We start from the raw sequence: 23,441 nt of genomic DNA, 5'->3' as shown, positions 1-23,441 counted from the left end.
TCAGCAGGTCCAACTTAAAGGGAAAGAGTAGCTGGCCCCATTGGCGCTCAAGAGCATTCAAGGATTATCCGCTTCATTGCCGGAGTGGATAGGGAAGCCAGGGGTAGTCGCACACGTTGCCCCTTCTGTTACTCATTAACAGGCAAGTAAGAATCAATTTGGTACAATAATTTCCAGACGACAGAGCTCAAGCAGACACGTCCTCCCCCAGCACACCATGTTGGATCTTAAGGAACATTTCTTGTATTGATAGGAAAGAGATTCAGAATGTGAAAAGACTGTATATGCTGACTAGTTGAATGCAGAGTGATAGATCTAGACATATATTTCAGATTTAAAAAGAACTTGAAAGCATTGTTTTTCAAAAAGGTGTTTATGGCTAAGTTCGGGGAGTCCCTGTTACGTTTGGTTTGTATCATATGATGTATGGAGAATAAGTAGCTTGTAAAATAATTATAGGAGATGGAGCCTTTTGAGCTTTTATAACAAATCAAATATTGGTATGATTTTAACTCGCCTTGAGCTATTTACCCCTCTGTTTACTAAGCCGCGTGGCAATGCTGACACAGCTCATTCAAATTGAATGGGCTGTGTCAGCGCTAGCACAGCTTAGAAAACAGGGGTGTTAGTGAGGCATGTAAATCAAATATTGTAAAGTATTGATTTAACCTATTAGAAATACCATACACCCCACAGTATATATATAATGCAACTCAGAAGTCAGGAGATTTGAGGTTTGGTTTTCACTCTATCAGTCTCATTAGAAACTAAAACAGTAAGTTATCTATTGCACACAAGCCACATGGATAAAAAATATTCTCCTTAATAACAGCAATACCCCTAGGTAGTGATATTAATAGTCTTGTTATTTCTAGATAACATCTGAATTAGAGCATAAATATCAATACTATAAGAGAAAAAAAAACCATAACGACATTAGCAGCAATGTGTCACAGAGATTGGTCTTTGGTCAGGTTCTTAACTACATTTAAGAGACATTGCAGAAGGGCTGTCAGGTAAGGTTTGCCTCTTTGCAAATAATACTAAAATATGCAATAGGATAAAACATCCTGGAAAGTATGAATAACACGAGGAGGGATCTAATAAAACTCAAAGAATGGTCTAGATATTAGCAACTAAGATTTAATGCTAAAAAATGCAGGATCATGCACTCTGGATGCAGAAACCCAAGGAAACCGTACAGCATAGGAGGTGAAGTACTTTTGTGCATGATAGAAGAGTGGGACTTGAGGTGATTGTATCTGACAATTTTAAGATGGCCAAACAGGTAGCAAAGGCAACAGCAAGTGTCATAAAGATGTTTGGGTGCATACGGAGAGAAACAGTCAGCAGGATAAAGGAAGAGAAAGTGCTTTTGTATGTCTACAGACAGACCTCACTAGAGAGAGAACAGCTTCACAAACATATAAACAGGATGGGGTCGGTTCAAAGGGCGATATTCAGTGGCGTTCCTAGGGGCGCTGACACCCGGGGCGGATCGCTGATGCGCCCTGCCCCCCAGGTGCAGCGACCCCCCCCCCCCCCCGCGAAAGGACACCCCCCGCGAAAGAACCCCCCCCGGGTGCACGCTGCTGGGGAGGGTGCCGCGCGCGCCTGTCCTCCGTTCGTTCCATGCATGGAACGAACGGAGGACAGCCGCGCGCAGCACCCCCCACAGCGGCGTGCACCCAGAGTGGACCGCAACCACCTAGGAACGCCACTGGCGATATTAAAATGGCCAGTGGTCTTTGTTATAAAGCATATGGGGACAGACTTTGTAAGAAAGACAGGAGAATGGAGATATGATAATTATTTAAATGCCTCCATCATTGTTCAGTGGTTTTGTTTGGTATTTCTTTTACTAAACAGACCTGTAATACTAAAATGCTATGGAGGGGTATTGGGTTAGGGTCGAGAAGGGGATAAGATAGGAGTGGAACTTGTGTGGAAAGTTAAAGACATAAGACATTGTATTGTTTAATTGAATGTTTATCAAATTTTTCAATAAAAAAAAAAAGATTTAACATAAAAATGTGGAGTTTTTTTTAACAGATCATTTTGGGAGGATTGATATTGGGATAATCAAAAAGGTCAAGTTTAAATTATTAAAATCCTTTTAGGGGAAGCTTAGGATCCCAAAAGGTAATGGCAGAGGCAGGGGGGAGTACAAGGCTAAAGGTTCACCTATAGTGCCAAATGCCCTTAACACCATCCCTTGGGACAAAAACAGAGAATCTCTAAGGGAGAGGAAGGGATTGTAGAACTCAATAGCTGGTATGGATGGGCCCATTTAATTGGCCATATTGTCATTATATGCCAACATTTCCTTTGTTTTTTATAAAAACGGAGTCCTCCCTGAAGCAAATTCTCCCAAAGCCTGCCACTTCCCCAGCTAAGCGCTACGAACTGACTACTACCTTCCGTTCAACTGATAGTCTGATTTGTGGTATTTCTGAACTAACTCCATTCACAGGTCTGTTCTCTGCTCTGATGTGGTCCAAGAATTACAAGGACATCAAGTATGCAGTGGACAAAACAGGTCAAGCTGTCTGCAGTGTTAAACAGAGGCAGGCTCAGGTTTTGTGACAATCATTTCATGTACTATTTGCAGCTCTCCTCCTGCGTACCTCACAGTGCTTTCCAGCACCACATGGCCTGGTTTTCAGATCACCAAAATATGTAAAATATAGTGTGGTGCACAGAGTAAACACATGAAAATCTATCTCCTGAAAACTCCTTTTAGATATCCTGGAAGGAAGACTTGTAGATGGCTTAGGAGGAACAGGCCTTGGGGAGATCCTGCTTTCTTCCCAGGCAGAGGTGCTTGCTTACCTGTGCAAAGGAAACTTCTCTTTCAGAGATGAGATGAGCACATCCTCAACAAAGTGGTCAGTCTCTGTCACCAGATCTGCTGCAGATGTCTTTGTAGACACACGTTTTTCTTCCATTAGAGCTCTCCTAATTATCTGGGGAGAGAAAGCTTTAGGTCAAATAGGTATTTACTTACATTATCCAACTCTCTTTGATTTGGTTCTAGTTTCAGCTGTTTTTTTTGTTAATAATTGTAACATATTTCATATTTGCCAATTCAGTAAAATTCCGCAAGAAAAGGACTTTTGGGGTCCTGAAAGTTTATCTGTACACTTTTACTGCCTTACAACTAGATCATCTCAAAATCGACATAGCTGGTTTCCAGTTTCAGGGCTTTACATTAATCTTTGTATTGAAACATTAATGACATCACAAATGCTGTTATCATAACCACAATACCAAGAAGACCGTGCGAATTAACAAACTTGACTTCCTTTTCCTTCTGTTATGAAGAATGTATACAAGTTGAAAGAAATTCCTCCACCCCCTAACATTCCCTCCCCTCCTAACATTCCTACTTCAAACTCCAAGTTATTTAATAAAGCACTGTGCACTCTCATCATTAGGATCCCTAGAAAGGGAGTCCAGACTTAAGAGCGTAAGAATAGCCTTTCAAAAGCATCATCTTTGCTATCACACCAGCCAACTCTACAGGCATACATTCCAGTCACTACAATTTGTGAATGCAATTCTTCTACTGTATCACCACTGGGGGAGGAGGTGGCAGTCACTGACCCACTACAATAATATACATTGTTTTGCCAAAAAACAAGGATTACAGACAAATAACATATGCCACTTAAAGACAGAATTCAAGTCTACAGCCTTGTCAAGAAGGCCTAACCAGGAATCTTTGACCAACTGCATTCCCAACATCCCTGATAGCTAGTTCCATAAGCTAGTTCAGAAATCTGCTGGTTTAGGGCAGACCCAATGTTTAAAAGTACCCTCCCACATGGCTATTTCAGAGCTTAATAAGCAGAGCTATGAGGATGATGGCATGGCTTCTTATAATAAAGATTTAACATTAGCTTTCATTTATGTTATGTTATATGTGAATGTCCCTATAATGATTGCTATGTCCTTGAAATATATTTATGATATATATTTTAAAATGTACTGTATGAAGTGCATTAGGAAAATGTGGTTTTTTTTTAATGTAATGCTACAATTGATTAGTTTGGGGGGTATATATATATATATATATATATATACACACACATATATACATATATACACACACACACAAATACCCCCCCTAAAAAAAACTAATCAATTGTAGAATCAGATAAAAAAAAAAACAATTTCCTAATGGGTTTTGTTTTTTGAGCCAGTATATAATTATGTACAATGAGTATATGGTTATATACCTATTATTATTGTTACATTCCTGTTTCGTGGTGTATGGTTCTCTTTTCACTATTTATGTGGGACTGTAGCTGGTACTTTTTTTTTCCCTCCCTGACTTTACATTTATGGTGATTATTATTGCTTTGTACCTGCTTTTTCTTTTATAAGTCCAAAATGTTACATTTCAAAATTTCAATTAAAAAAAAAATAATTTTATACCTCACATTGAAAATGAACAGGATATTAGGTCACTGAAAGACTCCTACTTTAAAAAAAAAAAAATACAGTTCAGAATATATCAGAGAGCAGAATGTGAAAAACAAACAGAGGTGTGAAGACTTTTGGAAGACATTAGTAATGTTATCCCTGGCTTTTACCCAAATTTTCTGCATATATTATTCCACCACTACCTACTACTGCTTTGTAATACCAGCAGAACTATAAATCCAAGGACAGACTAAGATCTCCTATTGAATGTGCAATTACCCAGCTGCAAACAAAGCCTAGGATTAAAAATCCCAGTCTATTATCATTTTGCATTTCACAAAAACATCTCATGAAACTTCACTCTGATTAATAGCGGTGTTTCTTTGTATCCGCCTGGTAAGGATTTATTTTCTCTTCAACTAAAACAAAGCAAATCTCAAATAAAAAAGCAGCATAAAAGAGCAAGCATCTCTTGTGATGGGAACCAGCTATAAATGCAAGAACACGAGTAGCTAAGATGACAGAGACCATCCCCTGGTCTCTAGTTCACATTAATTCTTTACCCTAGACCAAATGTTTACCTTCTGTGCCTAGTCACCACCAGAGAAAGGGGACCCATAGTGCTTCTCTTTCAGCACTATCTTGAGCTGCTTTATAAAAATTGTTATAATTTCCAACCTCCATCCTGCTCCCAATGTGGAATGAGGCACTAAATCAAGCATTTGGGGTGGCAGATGTAGAACTGCTCTCCCTTGTAGCACTCCAGATCTCCAACCAGACAAAAGACATAGTAAGATGTCTTATTGAAACTTTTGGGTTACCTTCAGTTTTTAACATAATACGCGGAAGACAATTTTTTCTTCTCCTGTGTTTTTTTTTTTTTTCTTTGATTTTTGAATAAATCTACTTTGTGGCATCTTGGCCCTGAGGCTTCATCTTTCAATGGATATATCTACTATAATAAAACTCACCCTCAACGTTCTGAGGACACTGACGTCAGTGAAGCCAAGCCCTGACTTCCTTCAAAAAGGTTCGAAGGTTCGTGGTGGTGAAGCCACCAAAATTGCTCCGGGCCCCGCCCTCGAGGGCGGAGCTATGGTAGAACAACGAAGGGGTTGGCAGGGAGGTGGGTGGGAAATCGCTCCGGGCCCCGTCCTCGCGTCAAACGTCATGACGTTGGGGGCGGAGCAATGGCAGAACAACGAAGGGGTTGACAGGGAGGGAGGGAAGGGGGGGGTGTTGGCGACGAAAACCTTGCTAGCGCCCGTTTCATTTGCTCAGAAACGGGCCTCTTTTACTAGTATTGTTATAATACAAACTGTCTCATTTCAAGATTATCTAATCTTTGGATGTGGTTGGATATACTTCAGGATGTTACACGTGAAAGGCGATGGATGATGAAATGCTACCAGTAAAGAGAGAGAGGCAAACATAACCAGGGGGGGGGGGGGATGTAGAGAGGATTACAAGGGCACAATATTGCTGAAATATGATTCTACTGCTAGGTAACCAGAGGAGATCAAGGCAGCAAAGATGAATAGAGCAGCATTTCTGACAGGAATCCTACCAGTCAAAAAGAGAACTGAGCTTGCCAGATGGGGGTGCAGAAGTCTGTGCTGTTCCCATTGCAATGCAAAAGATCATCATCAGGATATGTTGGCCCTATGTCCACACATTTTGAATGTGGTTGCAGTGCCAGCCTTAAAGGAAGGGGTGGTGGAACAGTAGCAAGTCACAATCAGGGCAGAAGGCTGACTTGCCTAGGGTACCCAATGCCCCTGCACGGCCATGATTTATATATTGTTGTGTGAATATACCGAGTAGAAATAATAAATGCACTGTAATTTTTATGAGACAGATAACTGGCTAGCAAGGCGCACATGGTTTGTTGCTTTCATTCATAGGACACCCATTTTGCCAGTCTATTGAAGTACTAATAATTATGTCTTCAGAACTACTAATAATCCTTGTAGTATGAAACAGACTGTGCAACAAGTGTTAGAGAAATAAGCAGTGCATGTTTAGTGTTGGTACTCAAATGTTATGCCACCCTTCAGGGGTGAAGTGATCACTGAGGAAACCACCACACAATAGCCAGGCCACCTGCAGCCAGTCACAGAATCTATGACAAGGTAGAATTGGTGTGTAGAGCCTGAGCTCTTCCATTAAAACTTGGGGACCATGGGTCAGTTTTAGCAGACAATGGAAAAGGTGCCGGTACTCACTACCCCCAAGTACCCCCTCAAAAAAAGCCCTGGAAATAAGTATGACCTCTACTGTCTTCTCTGCTATTGTAGAACGTCTGGGCTGGGAACCCTCCCACGGTGACCTTGGATGTATTAATAGATGACAAATGTACTTAAGATTCCTCAAATGGTATTCAAAATCCACAAGTTTGCCCTCTTCCTGGCCGTGCTCCTTTATTTACACTGGCCAAGGGTACTCCAGGAAGTAGGGCGAAAGCAATTAGAATTCCAAACACAAATTCTAATTAGCAATTTAAAAAATAAGCAAATGTACTCTTAAAATTTCAGACAGCTTTATTAAAGTGATGAAAATGGTAATTTAAGTAATAAAAGGTGCTCATTTTCAAAGCACATAGACTTACAAAGTTACAGAGATGTGCATTTTTGATATGATGTCTAAATCCAACTTTGGATGATTTGCAAAAAACGTCCAAAAATCCATTTTTGAACCCGAAAAAGTCTTTTTTTTTCACCAAAAATGGCCATTTGCTTGATGTAGTTGTGCTTAGTTGGCCTATCTTTTTTAACTATTTTTGGAAAAACTGTCAAAGTGAAAAATGCACAAAATCAAGCCTTTAGGAAGTAAGAGGAGCCAGCATTCTTAGTGTAATGGCCAGACAGACATCCCAAGCAGAGCACAGGGGCACCCTTGGGAGCACTGCAATGAACTTTCACATAAAATGTCCCAGGTACTATTACCTCCTTATATTGTATGGTGAGACCTCCAAAACCCACCAAAAACCTACTGTACCCACATATAGGTGGCACTGCAGGCATAAAGGCTATTGTAGGTGTTCGGTAGGTTTTTAGTGACTCACATTTTCCACCACAAGTGTAATAGAGTGGGTTATGGGATCTTCTCTATAGTGCACTGCACCAACCATTAGGCTACTCCAGGGACCTGCTTGCTGCTCTAATAGGACTGGTCATAACATCTGAAGCTGTCATAGAACCAGGTATGAATGGTTTCTTTTACATTTTTAGGTGGTAGGAGGGGGTCAGTGACAACTGGGGAAGTAAGGGTGGGGGTCAAGCCTTAATCCCTCCAGTGCTCATCTGGTCATTTGGGGCACCTTTTCGTGACTCAATCATTATTAAAACAGGTCTAACTTAAAACGTCTAAGTTTTAGCCTTGGATATTTGCTTTCTTCCATTATGGCAGAAAAAGGTCCAAGTGTTAGGAATGTCCAAATCTCGCCTCCAACATGCCCCCCCCTTGTGATTTGGATGCACTGCAGATGAACTGCATACAAAAACATCTAAAAATGTGTTTCAAAAATAGCGATTTGGACGTTTTTGCAAGAAAGACGTCCAGCTGCCACTGTGTGCCTTTTTTTGTACATTTTTCTCTTTCAAAAATGAGCCCCATAGAAACCTATGTAACTTTGTAAGTCTCTGTATCCATCTCGTGAATTGACATCACGTACTTCCGGGTTCGTCACAAGCAGAAGTGACCAACCACACGAGGTTTCTCGGCTTCAGAATGTTGGTGGTGCATTCTATTAAATAGGATTGGTCAGTTCCTTGAAGCACAGACAGAGCTCAGCGTCCTGCACAGTAACGCTCAGACACCAGAGAGAGAGGGGGGGCCTGACAACAGAGAGAGGGAGGGAGGGGGGGCCTGACACCAGAGAGGGGGGTATCTCTGTCACACACACTCTCTCTCACACACACTTTCTCTCTCTCTCACTCTCACACACTATGTCTCACACTGTATCACATTCACTCTCTATGTGTCACACAGTCACTCACACACTCTCTTGGTCTCAAACACTCAGTCTCACGGAGAGTCTGTCTCTCACACACACACTCTCTCTTGCACACACTGTATCTGTGTGAAACACACACACTCTCTCTCTCACACTGTCTCACATACGCACTTGAACACACTCTCATTCTCACACACACACACACTCTCTCTCTCTCACAGACACACTTGCACCCAGACTCACTCTCATTCTCACACACACACTCTCTCTCACAGACACACTCGCACCCAGACTCACTCTCATTCTCACACACACACTCTCTCTCACAGACACACTCGCACCCAGACTCACTCTTTCTCACACACACACACTCGCACATACACTTGATGCACACTTTGAGTCAACTTGTTTGACTGGATTTTGCATCCATAATGTTAAAATGTATTTCATCGGAATTAGCATCAAAAACTGTACAGGATTTGAATTTTTTAGCCATCTTATAAATGTAAGTAACTCTGTAGTCAAACAAGTGTTCTTCACTCTTTGAAAACTTAAGCGTATCCAGCCTTATTTCCCTAGAGAGGTATTCCGCTACCTAGTTCAGTCCCTAGTTATAAGTCATCTCGATTACTGCAACAGTACCTATGGGGGATGCACATCCACGCTACTAAAGAAATTGCAAACTGCTCAGAACACAGCAGCTTGACTCATCTTCGACAAATCGAGATTTGAAAGTTCAAGCCCATTACGTGAGAGGTTGCATTGGCTTCCTGTGAAGGACCGTATCGTTTTCAAGATCTGCGCATTGGTGCACAAAATCATCTATGGAGATGCTCCTGCTTACATGGACACTCTCATTAACTTGCCGCCCAGGAACTCCCGCAAGTCAGCTCGCACGTATCTCAATCTCCACTATCCAGCTCTTAGTGGCCTCAAATATAAGACTGTCTATGCTTCCTCTTTTTCTTATCTTAGCACTCAATCCTGGAACGGACTGCCCCAAGTGGTCAAATTCACCCCAGATCACCCGACCTTTAAGAAGCGGCTCAAGACCTTCCTTTTCGGTAGGGCATATGCTGTGGGCCCTCCTGGTGTTACATCCCTCTGAGCCACGGCAGCCACATCAACAAAATTGTCACCTTCCCCTCTCTCCCTCTCCCTCCTGTTGTTCCTCTGTCCCTTCTCTGACGCTAATTCCTGTATTTTGTATTAATGTTGTTTAATAGACTATTGTACGCCACATTGAGCCTGTCCATGGGCGGGAATAATGTGGGATATAAATGCCATAAATAAATAAATGTGTTTGGTAAATGTCGTGCGCTCATGGACTGACAACCTATCAGAAAAGGGGGTCTAGATCTGCAACTATTGCAGTTAGAGACCTCAAATTTTGGGAAATTTCGTTTAACACCTGACTCACGCAACAGATAAAATTTGAACAAAATTGGAGAACATGATGGTGGGAACTTTTTTTAATTTTAGACCACTTGGCATGGAATGACCCTATATGCTTTTTTTTAATTTTTTTAATTCATGGGTTTTAGTGTACTCACCCCTTTATTAAGCTTTTCTTTCCATACCTGCTCTTTTCTCCATCCTACTACCCAGCACATGCAGTAATCTAACCAAAGGCTGGTGTGCTGCAGTTCATACATGCCACTAGTGGATGTACACATGTATTTCCTCAGGTTTCCTCTAGAGGAGGAAGAGCATAGCTATATTGGTTGCTTTTTGTGGTATCAAACATTCTAATGCCTCTTTTTCTTCTCTTTCAGCTTCACCTGAACATGAAGCTTCTCTGGCTCCATCATCATTAATCCCACCTACAGCCACAAGAAGCCTGAAACCTTCCTTCCTGCCCAGCCCTACCAAGGGAAAAAGTGCTTTCACTATATTTTCTTCTGTGAATGATAAAAACTTGACCAAAGTGAAAGGGAAAAAAAATCCCCACATGCACTGCATCAGATGAAAGCATTTACTCCCCCCCCCCAGGCGCTAAAAATTGGGAACAGGGATTATTTAGGGGCAGAACCAAGGGGTCCTTTTACTAAGCTGTGGGAAAAAGTGCCCTACAGTAGCAGCGGGGGCTGTTTTTCCTGCATGCCAGGGCCATTTTTACCGCAGTGGGTAAAAAGCCCCTCCCCCTCAAAAAATGGCCACATGGTAAGATAACTCTTAGTACATGGCCATGTGACGGGGTGCACTTACCGCTACCCACCGAAGTGGCAGTAAGGGCTCCCGCGGAAACCTGGCAGTAACTGGGCAGTGCGCGGTGATGCTGATTCCCTCTGGGTTACCGCCGCACTAAAACAAAAAAAAAAACAAATGATTTCTGAAGCGCCGCAAATGGTGCATGCTTGACCCAGATCTACCGCCAGCGACTGCGCTGGGCCGGCAGTAGTTCAGAATTAGCGTGTGGTAAGCCCGCGTTTTGCTTACCGCCACTTTGTAAAAAGATCCCCTAAATTAGCTAACTGGCATTAAGTACCAATCACTGGTGTTAACAAGCACTAATTTGTAGTTAAACACATAAGTGACTTTGCCCCTAGTCTATAAACAGGGCCAGATTCTATATAAGGCACCTAAAAAAATCAGCACCGTAAACATTTCCACCTAAGCGTATTTTATAAGCGGCGCCTAGATTTAGGCGTGGTATATAGAATACGCTTAGTTGATATCCCAGTGCCTAAAACTATGCACCTCCATTTACACCAATGAAAACATGGCATAAATCCCTGTGCATAGATTTACGTGCACTGGGCCATATTACGCGCATAAATGTTGGAATGCCCGTGAAACGCCTATTTCTGTGCCCATAGCCGCACTCCTTTTGAACCGCATGCATTAGAATTTAGGCGCAGTTCATTACAGAATACGCTTAGTGAGTTGTGCGCGTAAATTCTAATGTCAGTTAGTGCTCATTATTGCTTGTTAAGTGCTGTTATCAATGCCAATCAGCTTGTTAAGCCAACTAAGTTATGCGCATTGTTATAGAATACGCCTGGATTTCAGTGTGGATCTCTAGGTGTGCTCTATAGGATCCGGGGGTTAGCGCCTAATTTCTATGACACGCAATTCCAACAGGGGTGTGGATGTGGGGGGACATTCTAAGTTACAGAACGCTGTCAGTTCCACGTGTAACTGTCGGGATTTTGGGTGCAAACGTTTACACCAGCCCTTCACATGGCGTAAGTGCTTGTGCCTAGAGTTAAGTGCCAAAATGTGGACTTGTGTGGCAACTACACACAACACTGCGGTTATAGAATTGGTGCTTAGCGTCCAAATTTATGGCACCTAAGTTTTAGCACCCTTTAAGGAATTGGGCCCTTAATGTGCTGTAATCTTCAAATCCTGAATGGGATTTAGCCATTAAACAGTGAGTGCTGGCATTTGAAATACTGAAATTTAACTATATAGGGCAGTGTTTCCCCAAGTCCAGTCCTGGAGTACCCCTTGCCAGTCAGGTTTTCAGGATATCCACAATGAATATGCATGAACTTGATTTGCATACACTGCCTCCATTATGTACAAATCTCTTCATGCACATTCATTGTGGATATCTTGAAAACCTGACTGGCAAGGGGTACTCCAGGACTGGACTTGGGAAACACTGATATAGGGGATTCGGATATTGAATGCTAATTTTTTTTTGGGGGGGGAGGGGGAACAGTAGGGAGCTGCTGTGTCACTTATACCCCCCCCCCCCCCCCCCCCAATCCTTACTTATATAGTATCAAAATGTCAAAAACAACAAAGGGATGTATTGGAAACCATCAGAAGAAACATCATGTCTCTAGCACCGAGGTTCTCAAACCAATCCTTGGAAGACACCTAGCCAGTCAGGTTTTCAGGACACCCACAATGAAAATGCATGAAAAGTTTGCATGCACTGCCTCCTTGGTATACAAATCTACCATATGCATATTCATTGTGGGTGTCCTGAAAACCTGATTGGCTAGGTGTGTCCCGAGGACTGGATTGAGAACCCTTGCTCCAGTTGATGACCCTCAAAACCTTATCACTTTCTGCATGAAATTAATTTAAATATTGAAATTGTGAAAAAGAGAAACATACAAAATCCTAAATACTGAAAACCAATTCATAAAATAAAAAAACAGACACCATACAGTAGAAGTCAGGCGTTAATATACCTTTTTTTTCCCCCAGACATGATACAAAGCTTCTCTGCAACAGAAGTTTCTTTGCGTTACCTCATGTTTCACAATATCCCCGGGACTCAATATCGCGCCTAGCATTCTGCGCCAAAATCTAAGTGTATTCTGGAACACGAGTAACTAACATATACATATAACATAGTAGATGACGGCAGAAAAAGACCTGCATGGTCCATCTAGTCTGCCCAAGATAAACTCATATCTTGAATTTGTACCTGTCTTTTTCAGGGCACAGACCGTATAAGTCTGCCCAGCAGTATTTCCCGCCTCCCAACCACCAGTCCCGTCTCCCATCACCGGCTCTGGTACAGACCGTATAAGTCTGCCCTCCACTATCCTAGCCTCCCAACCACCAACCCCTCTTCCCCCCACCTGCTCCGCCACCCAATTTCAGCTAAGCTTCTGAGGATCCATTCCTGCTGCACAGGATTCCTTTATGCATATCCCACGCATGTTTGAATTCCGTTACCGTTTTCATCTCCACCACCTCCCGCGGGAGGGCATTCCAAGCATCCACCACCCTCTCCGTGAAAAAATACTTCCTGACATCTTTTTTGAGTCTGCCCCCCTTCAATCTCATTTCATGTCCTCTCGTTCTACCGCCTTCCCATCTCCGGAAAAGATTTTTTTGCAGATTAATACCTTTCAAGTATTTGAACGTCTGTATCATATCACCCATGTTCCTCCTTTCCTCCAGGGTATACATGTTCAGGTCAGCAAGTCTTTGGTCATACGTCTTGGAACGCAAATCCCATACCATTCTCGTAGCTTTTCTTTGCACCGCTTCCATTTTTTTAACATCCTTCGCAAGGTACGGCCTCCAAAACTGAACACAATACTCCAGGTGGGGCCTCACCAACGACTTGTACAGGGGCATCAACACTTCCTTTCTTCTGCTGATCACACCTCTCTCTATACAGCCTAGCAACCTTCTCGCTACGGCCACCGCCTTGTCACACTGTTTCGTCGCCTTCAGATCCTCGGATACTATCACCCCAAGATCCCTCTCCCCTTCAGTACCTATCAGACTCTCCCCGCCTAACACATACGTCTCTCGTGGGTTTCTACTCCCTAAATGCATCACTTTGCATTTCTTCGAATTGAATTTTAACTGCCAAACCTCAGACCATTCTTCTAGCTTCCTCAGATCCCTTTTCATGCTTTCCACTCCCTCCCGGGCGTCCACTCTGTTGCAAATCTTAGTATCATCCGCAAATAGGCAAACTTTACCTTCTAACCCTTCGGCAATGTCACTCACAAATATATTGAACAGAATCGGCCCCAGCACCGATCCCTGAGGCACTCCGCTACTCACCTTTCCCTCCTCCGAGCGAACTCCATTTACCACCACCCTCTGTCGTCTGTCCGTCAACCAGTTCCTAATCCAGTTCACCACTTCGGGACCTATCTTCAGCCCATCTAGTTTATTTAAGAGCCTCCTGTGAGGAACCGTGTCAAAAGCTTTGCTAAAATCTAAGTAGATTACGTCTATAGCACGTCGATGATTCAATTCTCCAGTTACCCAATCAAAGATTCAATGAGATTTGTTTGGCACGATTTCCCTCTGGTAAAACCATGTTGTCTCGGATCTTGCAGCTTGTTGGCTTCTAGGAAATTCACTATCCTTTCCTTCAGCATGGCTTCCATTATTTTTCCAATAACCGAAGTGAGGCTTACCGGCCTGTAGTTTCCAGCTTCTTCCTATCACCACTTTTGTGAAGAGGTACCACCTCCGCCGTCCTCCAGTCCCTCGGAACTCTCCAGTCTCCAAGGATTTATTAAACAAATCTTTACGAGGACCCGCCAGGACCTCTCTGAGCTCCCTCAATATTCTGGGGTGGATCCCGTCCGGTCCCATGGCTTTGTCCACCTTTAGCTTTCCAAGTTGTTGAAACACACTCTCTTCCGTGAACGGTGCTATATCCATTCCATTCTCAGGTGTACTTTTGCCAGTTCCTCGCGGTCCTTCTCCAGGATTTTCTTCAGTGAAAACCGAACAAAAGTATCTATTTAGTAAATTGACTTTTTCTTCATCATTATCTACATAGCGGTTCGCTGTATCTTTTAGTCTCACAATTCCCTTTTTAGTCCTTCTTCTTTCACTAATATACCTGAAGAAATTTTTGTCGCCCCTCCTTACATTTCTAGCCATTTGTTCTTCCGCTTGCGCCTTTGCCAGACGTACCTCTCTCTTGGCTTCAATGTTTTTAACAGCAGTTAACAAGCAATAAAGAGCACTAATTGGCAATAATTAGAATCTACATGCATATATAGCATAGTGCCTAAATTCTAATGCATGGAGCCAAAAAGGGGCATGGTTACGGGCAGGGAAACTGGCGTTTCATGCATGTTCCAAAATTTACATGCACTGTTATAGAATATGCCCCTCTGTGCCTAACTCTACATGCAGGTATTTATGTCACATTTCCACTGGTGTAAATGGATGCACGTATCTCTAGGTACTGGGATATCAACTAAGCATATTCTATATACCGCGCCTAAATCTAGGCACTGCTTATAGAACATGCTTAGGTGAAATTTATTCCGCATGTATGTTTCAGGCACCATACATAGAATCTAGCCCTATATGTCAATTTTTTTAATGCAATATTTTTCCTAGCGGTTTATAAAATTACTTTGCTTTGTTTTATTGTAAGCAGTAGTGGGGTTTTTTTTTTTTTGGGGGGGGGGAGCCATGGTTCATCAAATATTTAATAAGTATTTTCCCCCACTATTTGGGAAATAGTAGGATATTTATTTGCTTATATTTAGTGTTCTTTGTGATTTTTACTTGGGTTAATGTTATGGGAGAGAAGCCAGGGAGGACATTGGAAATTGTGTGTTTAGACGTCTGTGCAGTATTTAGAATCTTGCAAAGCTGCTGCTCACCAGACATGCTGCAGTCACAGTACTGTCTCTTAAAATAGCTCTCTTCTTGAAAAAAGAAAAAAAGAAAAGCAAAGAAAAATCATACCATGGGCTGGCTCCCATGATTTTTCCTTAAAAGGAATTTTGAAAAGGTAAAAGCACAAAAAGAGAGGCTACACTTGAGAAGAGAACGTAAGGAGCTGCATATCTAGATGGATGATTAACCCTTCGAAGAGTGGGCATGGAGACCAATAATGGATAGTACAAGCAAGCGACTGATTCTGGGGGAACTGGGTTCGATTCCCAATGCAGCTACTTGTGACTCTGAGCAAGTCACTTAACCCTCCACTGCCCCATGTACAAATAAGTATCTGTATATAATATGTAAACCGCTTTCAGTGTAGTTGCAAAACCCACAGAAAGGCGGTATATCAAGTCCCATTCCCTTCCCTTTGCAGCTTGCTCGCTCCAAATGTCTCTTGAATCGGCAGTGAAATAGGGTGCAGCACTAGGGCTATGGCACCACCACCATTTTGCCCAATACATCACGAGCAATTAGAAAGCTTTAGGTGGGGCTGGGTATGGTTTGTTTGGCCCCTACAAACACAATGGTGTTCCATCGTCCCTATCTTGGAATGTTTCAAATAATGCCGCATAACCCATTTTTGGTAACGGATATCCGTGAAAACCTGAAATTTGGTTCCTATTTTTCATTTTTATTTTATTTGTAGCATTTATACCCCGCTCTATAGCAGGTTCAGTGCGGCTTACAATGTATTGGTATAAGGTATCACACAGATAATACAATGTATTGCTTCATGAAAAGGCCCAAATCACCAAGGGATGAACTGACCTCTGGAAGAGCAGCGACAGAAATAGCTCTCACATCCCTGATGAAATAACCAGTGCTTATCTAGGAAGCTCCTTAGGCTTATGGGAAAAGGACTGACTTTTCTGCCATTCGCTCCTCGCAGCAGAATGACCTAAAAGGGTTCCAGAGCCACAGCAGTACTCTACAATGCTAAAGACTAATTTCCCTATCATGGATACTAGGACCTGCACGTGAATTCTTCTGGTTTCAACCCACCCGATGTGCATGGGACCTAAAGGAATGGATCCCTCCAGCGGTTAGCTTAGCGGAGTTTAAAAAAGGTTTGGACGGCTTCCTAAAGGAAAAGTCCATAGACTGTTAATAAATGGACTTGGGGAAAATCCACTATTTCTGGGATAAGCAGTATAAAATGTTTTGTACATTTTTGGGATCTTGCCGGGTATTTGTGACCTGGATTGGCCACTGTTGGAAACAGGATGCTGGGCTCGATGGACCTTTGGAGGCATATTTTCAAAGCACTTAGCCTCCCAAAGTTCCATAGAAACCTATGGAACTTAGCCTCCCAAAGTGCTTTGAAAATATGCCTCTTAGTCTTTCCCAGTATGGCAATACTTATGTACTTATGAGAACCCTATCTATTTTTGCATTATTGCTCATTTCCTTCCTGTAATCACTCTGCCCTGTCAAAAGGCTCTCTAGGGCAAGACAAAATGACAGGAAATGTCACCTTACTGTCAACAAGCAAGTTTTGATCAGGAAACTGCTTGTGACTCAGATTCTCAGCCTAGCTGAAAGGATGCAAGGCAATCACTGGTTATATTTACTTAGGTGCCCTTTTACAAAGGTGCGGTAGGCTCTATGCGGGTGCAGCGTTCACCAAAATGAGACTACCGCTAGGCTACTATGTCCCTCTTGTGGTAAATTTAGATGTGGTGCATGCTCATACTGCCGTGACAATTTTTTTTTTTTTACATTTCCTACCGCACAGTGCATTTCCAGCGTTAATCAGCAATTGGCATGCGCCGACAGTCATTGTGCGTGTGGCACGTGAGCCCTTACCATTAGATCAATGGGTGGCATTAAGGGATCAGGCCGTAAATAGGAAAGCGCTGGTTTCAATTTTACTGTAGCCCTTTTCCTGAGCCATTGAAAAAAAAAAGCCCCTTTTCCCAGACACGGTAAAAACACACGCCCACTCTATCGCAGGCCACTTTTTGCCACAGCTTTGTAAAAGGACCTCTAAATCTTCTTAATCATCTGTGCCTTGCTCCAAGAAACAAATACGTGATATATAAACAAGTTAGTGAAAGCTCTATGAAGAGCACTAAAATTAAAAAAAACAAAAAACATTATAAACAGTAAAATGCAACACAAAGATACACAGCTCACCCAAAACAAAAATACATTATAGTCACAACCTCCATTTCCTGCAGCAGATCTTTCAGCTTTCAGTGGGAATTTCAGAGCATATTTTCATAGAATTGTACATATATTTATATATTTGATGTCATTTTGATTTAAAGTGTTGTTAAAAATATTGTTTTCTTGCATTTATGTGCTCAATTTGATTTGAACCATTTTTTTTGTTTGTTTGTTTGTTAGTTAGTTTAGGGAAGGGACCTTGAGCATGAATTGGTAGTGGGGATCTCAGAGGAAGGAAATGAAGGTGAGATCTCAAGCAGGATGCTCCACAGTACTGCAGAGCTAATATCTCCACTCCACACCTCATATCTCCTCACTCTACACATCCTCCTATACCCCATGGATCCCATAATTCTCTCATGACAATGACATGCCACCTATAATCTCTTCATTCACTCTCCCCCTCGCCCTACATAACCTACATCCTCTCTGATCCCTTCATGTGTACAAAGCATGACATTGGGTGCCCAGACTGTCCTGTGGCTGTCTCTGTCCTCTATAAGACACTGGGCTCCATGAGAGGATTTTGGCAGAGGAGGGGAATGGAAACAGAGAAGGGCTGTCGTCACTATATTGACCTAGGGCCCAGCAGGCCTGGTTCTAAACAAGCTGGGACCCAGAGCAGCTATTTAGAAAGGTAGGAGGGATAAAACTCATTGGCAGCTGCATTTTCTTTTAATTTGGTCACGTTTGGGGCTTCCTATGGCATAGAGGCCCAGGGCAATTACTCCTTTTGTACCTCTGTAACACCAGACCAGGTTGTCAAAGGCAACTTCACGAGGATAGCCAATTCTTTTAAGACACTTCTTTATCATTGCAACAAAACAACAAAAAATCCCTTTGATTGCAAACACTGCTTCATTGTATTCTTTTGAAAGAGCAGAACTTTACACAAAACAGAAAAAAAACCCAATTCAGTAACAAGCTGCACACACCTAACAAAAACAGTTTTGAAGTAAGAAAAACAGACGCCCAGGCATAATTTTTTCCAGTGGAGGTGCAGGTTCCTGTCATACTGAGAAGTTATTTCACCCACACCGTTATGAAATGTGATTCTTATTACTGTCAAAATATGGAAGGCAATGGTAGAGTTGGTAGTACAGATCAGAAGAATAGATAAGCAGAAAAATTAATGGACAAAAGCAGCAAGATGTGGTGACGCTGAGGGCCAAGGAACAGCTAGGTTGAAACCACCAGGCTACAACTCACCAGAAACCTGGCAAGTTGGTGATGGCTGAAAACCTGACTGGCTGGGTGTTGTTAAGACAACCTGGTCTAAAGCAATAACACTTGTGTTGGAGTTTACTAAGCTGCTAGCACAAGCTGGCTGTGTCAGCAATGCCGCACGGCTTAGCAAACAGACCCCTTGCTTTCTTACGAGTGCCTAGAAATATCAGGAATTTGGTCCCATTTCAATTGTTTCTAAGTTTTGTGGTAAAACATGAGTGAGACAAGCTAGATGTTAAATTAAGTATGGGAATATTAACTAACCAGGATAGCAGAAGATCAACGACAAAGACAAGAAATCCTAAGTTGGGTAAGGAGCAATACCCTACACGTGATCAAACTTCTACATTTGGGATATATCCTCAGTAGCGTAAGCTATAATAACTGGGCAGAATGCAGGGACCAACTGGCAATTTCTCCAAGTGGGTTAGTTTTGCACATGCCATGACAGGAATGAACCTGACTCCTAAGCCAGGGTATGTGAAATATGATCTCAGTCTCTCAAATATACTGCTAACGCTCGCCATAGTAATTGCACTGTACCAAGGAGAACTTCTTTCTGGAGTTCATAAGGTTTAACATGTATAGGTAACTCATGTAGGTGCATATAATTATTGTATGTGAGGAAAGCCATTTCCCATCCATGTGATATGACCACAATGGAGGTGGTGTAAGTTCATAAATTAAAAAAACAATTCATGAAAAACACACCCCACTCAAAAATCAGTACCAGTGTTCATTTTATTCCATTTACCTTTGAAGATACAGAGAATATGTTAAACAGATTAAAAACAAACTCCAAATCAATTAAACGTCAATTAGTTTGAAATTTTACCTGGGGGTAAAAGACACTAATACATTTAACATTTCATAGCGGCTTCTGGTTGCACAGGAGTGGCTAGGGGACAGCTGGGTGACATTCATAAGCAAAACCCAAATGTCACAGAGAAAATGTTTTAACAGGTTATTTCTCAGTCCTTGATCTAGTACTATGTAGCCCCAGAAAAAAACCTGAAATTTTCTCTTATGTCTTCGGTCATCTTGTACATTGGATGGGGGTGTGTTTTTGCACTTGACCTAGTGACCACTTCATGGCACTGGGGTGGCATAAAAAGCGAAATTACATGAGAACAAAGGTCAGGCATTATTCCTGCTGGGAAGAACTAGTCCTGACCCTTAACTTTCACATTTAAAATGGACTCACATAGCAAGCCGCCACCCCACTTATGTCTTTTGCTCTTTCCTTGTATGGACGCTGGCATTCTTGAAGATCAGGCAATCTATGCATAACATTGTGGCCAGCAATGTAAACTGTAAAAACCAAAAGAGCAGATTAGATTGTTGACAAAGGATGCCACAGTCTCCTCCTGGCTAACATAGGAGAAACCTTAGTGTAACCACTCTTCTGTTCAAAGAAACTTATAAAATGAATCCTTCATAAAGACTTAACACTAAAACTGTACCAGAACAAGCCAACACTGAACTCTTTAATTTGGCTACTTTAATCATATTGTTATTATTGAACGTTATACTTTATCCTTGATCTCATATACCTGATATGAATTATTTATTTACTTCTAATTTAGTTGATATTTTATACACCTTAATTGTAATAATACTCTGTACTTCTCATTCCGTTAATGGCGATCGCCATTGCGGCATAATGTAAGCCACATTGAGCCTGCAAAGAGGTGGGAAAATGTGGGATACAAATGCAGCAAATAAATAAATAAATAATGAGCATCAACAGTCTAATGAATCTGAATAAAAGGCTCATATGGCCCAACCAATTAGTTCAAAGGCAATACTATGAGGCTCATTTTCAAAGCACTTAGCCTTCCAAAGTTCCATAGAAACCTATGGAACTTAGCCTCCCAAACTGCTTTGAAAATATGCCTCATTCTCTCTCAAGTCTTACATCCAATAATAGGTCAAAAAGCCTGCAATGCTGCATGCCAATCACATGTTCCCACTAAATCCATTCTTGCACAAATCAATCTGGGAACACACAAAAGATCTACACCCACCCCAGTCTAGCAACCAGACTTATAGGACTCCAGCTTAAACAAGAAAATGGTGTGCAAATGCCGGCATTAATTGAGGTAGTAAAGAATCACTTCTAGCAAATACAAAACAATTACACATTTTGCGCAAATTTTCAGTAAGTGACCATAATTTGCACATATAGCAGTTTAACAGCGTACCACAAAATCAACATATCTGAATTAAAAAAAAAAAAGTCGATTGGTACACTGACAAGTAGAGAGGTACGGATTTCTAGCTACAACCAGCCAACAGACTACTGCGCCCACATTACCGCGCAACTACAGTTACCAAATAAAAACGGCCACGTGTGGTAATTTACGTTATGTTAAAGAACCGCTAAAGGTTAAGTTATCTTAGTACAGGAAATACAAATGTCACACTCATACACTATTTCTAGAGTGCGGCATGGATTGCCAGATTTGGACATAAGGTTGGATTTACTACCGTGCAATCAGGGAACTGCCTCAGTTCCTCTCTCATGCTATTCCATATTGAAATTCCTCTCACAGGCTTCATTCCTGCATTGGCAAGTCACAGTAAACACCGGGGGGGGGGGGGGGCACAACTTCCCACCCGCTGGGATCTAGCTGAGGGCGATTACTGGCTTCATAGCTTATTGGAGATAAAGGCGTTAAGCTCGCATCCCTGTTTTCTGGGTACAATTTTCAAATTTTCGAGTCTTGGGCGACCAAATGATCCGCATGTGCCGGCACAAGGCGTCTCCATCAGCGCCACCAACATTACAAAATGATTGGGGGTGCTAAATGCAATACAAGTGACCTTTGGCTGAACATAACTGGATGCTCTCTGCCTCACAGAGGTGGCCCCCGTGGTCTCCCTAACGCTCCCGGAGAAATGGCTGGAAAAGCGTGCAGCCCAAATCCTGCAGTGTGTGCAGAGCGTTTGGGCGAGTGCTGTTAAACCAGAATAACCCGGTAGACGGATTAAGAATGATTCTCGTGTGAGACGGGGATTTAAGCGGCTAAACAAAAGCCCTGGCTGACCTGGCCGGCCCGGAGCGCCAGCTGCACGGCGGTGTCCATGCACTGCTGCCACGGATCCCCGCCGCGTTCCTCCATCGCTCGCCTGATCCGGAACCGTAACACCGACAATCGCACGCTCCTGGAAGAAAGGAGCACCGCCTCCCTCCCGAAGGGTGGGGAAGACACCACCACCTTGATGGCTGCAGTGAGGGAGGAGGAGGAGCAAGGTTAATCCGGTGCTGCCTGACACTTGCTCATTTCAGTTTACTACTGTTGTTGTTGACGACTCAGTTTAGTCTTGATCTTGGTAATGGTATGAAGAACGGATGTAGTGGGAGAGAAGGAACAGGAAGAGCATTAGCATTGCCCTTCACCTCTCGCAAGGAGGACGTCTGGCTTCTGTGCTTGGGGCGGGCATAGAATGCTTCAAATGTAAAATACCCGCGAAACTGGCACGATTTCATGATCTGTGTTTAGTGGCTTTAGGAGTAGGGGTTGTGTGGTGACAGTCTGTGTGGTACACGAACGGTCTTCAGGGTATGATTGAGACAGTGGCGTACCTAGGGTAGTTGACACCCGGGCCGGTCATTTTTTAACCCCCCCCCCCCCCAAATCCAGTACTAGGCATGCCGAGAATACAAAACACTCAGGACCTATAGAGCAATTCTACCATACCATAAGCAGTCATTTCTACCAGTCACACAAGGAAAAGGAAAGCATCTTAAACACTACAGTGAGCACTAGAACATCAATTCACCTATTGTAAAACGAAACCAGACAGAATAGTACAAATCGTAGATCCTGCACAGTCAATGCCAACTGAAAGCCATGTCTTTTTCACAAACACAGATACACCCTAATCCACTATAGAATAAGTAATCATAAACTTTCTATTTAGACAAAAATTAAACTGAACCCCCAATGCCAGACTCTGCATACAATGCAACACCACAGAAACAGAAACTGTCCCCTAGTACTGTGCAAAATATAAAGACAGCAGATGTAAATTTGAAAAAAACTAACAAGTACCAATCACCACTTTACAAATTAACAAATAGAAATAAAACAAATATAGAAAGTAAAATAATACCATTTTATTGGACTAATACATTTAGCTTTCAGAGGCCAAAACCTCCGTCCTCGGGTCAGTACAGTATAGTGCTGTTACAGTATCCTATCCTGACATGAGGAAGGGGGTTTTGTTCTCCGAAAGTTAGTCAAAATGTATTAAAATTAGTCCAATAAAAAGATTACCTTATTTACATGTTCTATTATAAACATTTAACATATCTACAATACTTTATCCTAAAGCAAAAAAAATAAAAAAATATATTTTATTTACAGTTTGTTGTCTCTGGTTTCTGCTTTCCTCATCTTCTTTTCACCGTCTTCCTTCCATCCAGCATCTGTCTTCACTCTCTCTCTCTCTCTCTCTCTGCCATCCAGTGTCAGCCCTCTCTGCCGTCCCTTCCATCCACTGCCTGCCCTTTCTCTCTGCCCCTTCA

The 23,441-nt window shown here is 42.3% G+C and overlaps 1 protein-coding gene across 3 annotated transcripts in view; it reads right to left on the bottom strand.

Annotated features, from left to right (window-relative positions):
- The window catches only part of IMPA2 (inositol monophosphatase 2), a 60,516-nt gene extending 38,262 nt beyond the window's left edge, over positions 1-22,254 (bottom strand). The window contains exons 1-3 of one of the 3 annotated variants that reach the window (XM_030212302.1): positions 21,958-22,195; positions 20,112-20,218; positions 2,833-2,966 (exon numbers count right to left, since the gene is read on the bottom strand). In XM_030212302.1, coding sequence (XP_030068162.1) covers positions 2,833-2,966; positions 20,112-20,195 — 218 coding nt within the window. In that variant the 5' untranslated portion in view covers positions 20,196-20,218; positions 21,958-22,195. Of the gene's footprint in view, positions 1-2,832; positions 2,967-20,111; positions 20,219-21,733; positions 21,822-21,957 lie in introns of those variants that run through there. The other 2 variants (XM_030212311.1, XM_030212293.1) reach the window with 2 other exon arrangements.
- Between the last annotated feature and the right edge of the window lie 1,187 nt (positions 22,255-23,441).

This window comes from Microcaecilia unicolor, chromosome 1, assembly GCF_901765095.1.
Source record: "Microcaecilia unicolor chromosome 1, aMicUni1.1, whole genome shotgun sequence".
In the NCBI taxonomy this organism is placed as follows: domain Eukaryota; kingdom Metazoa; phylum Chordata; class Amphibia; order Gymnophiona; family Siphonopidae; genus Microcaecilia; species Microcaecilia unicolor.
The sequence above is the reverse complement of the archived record's forward strand: the minus strand, read 5'-3'. Positions and strand labels throughout refer to the sequence as shown.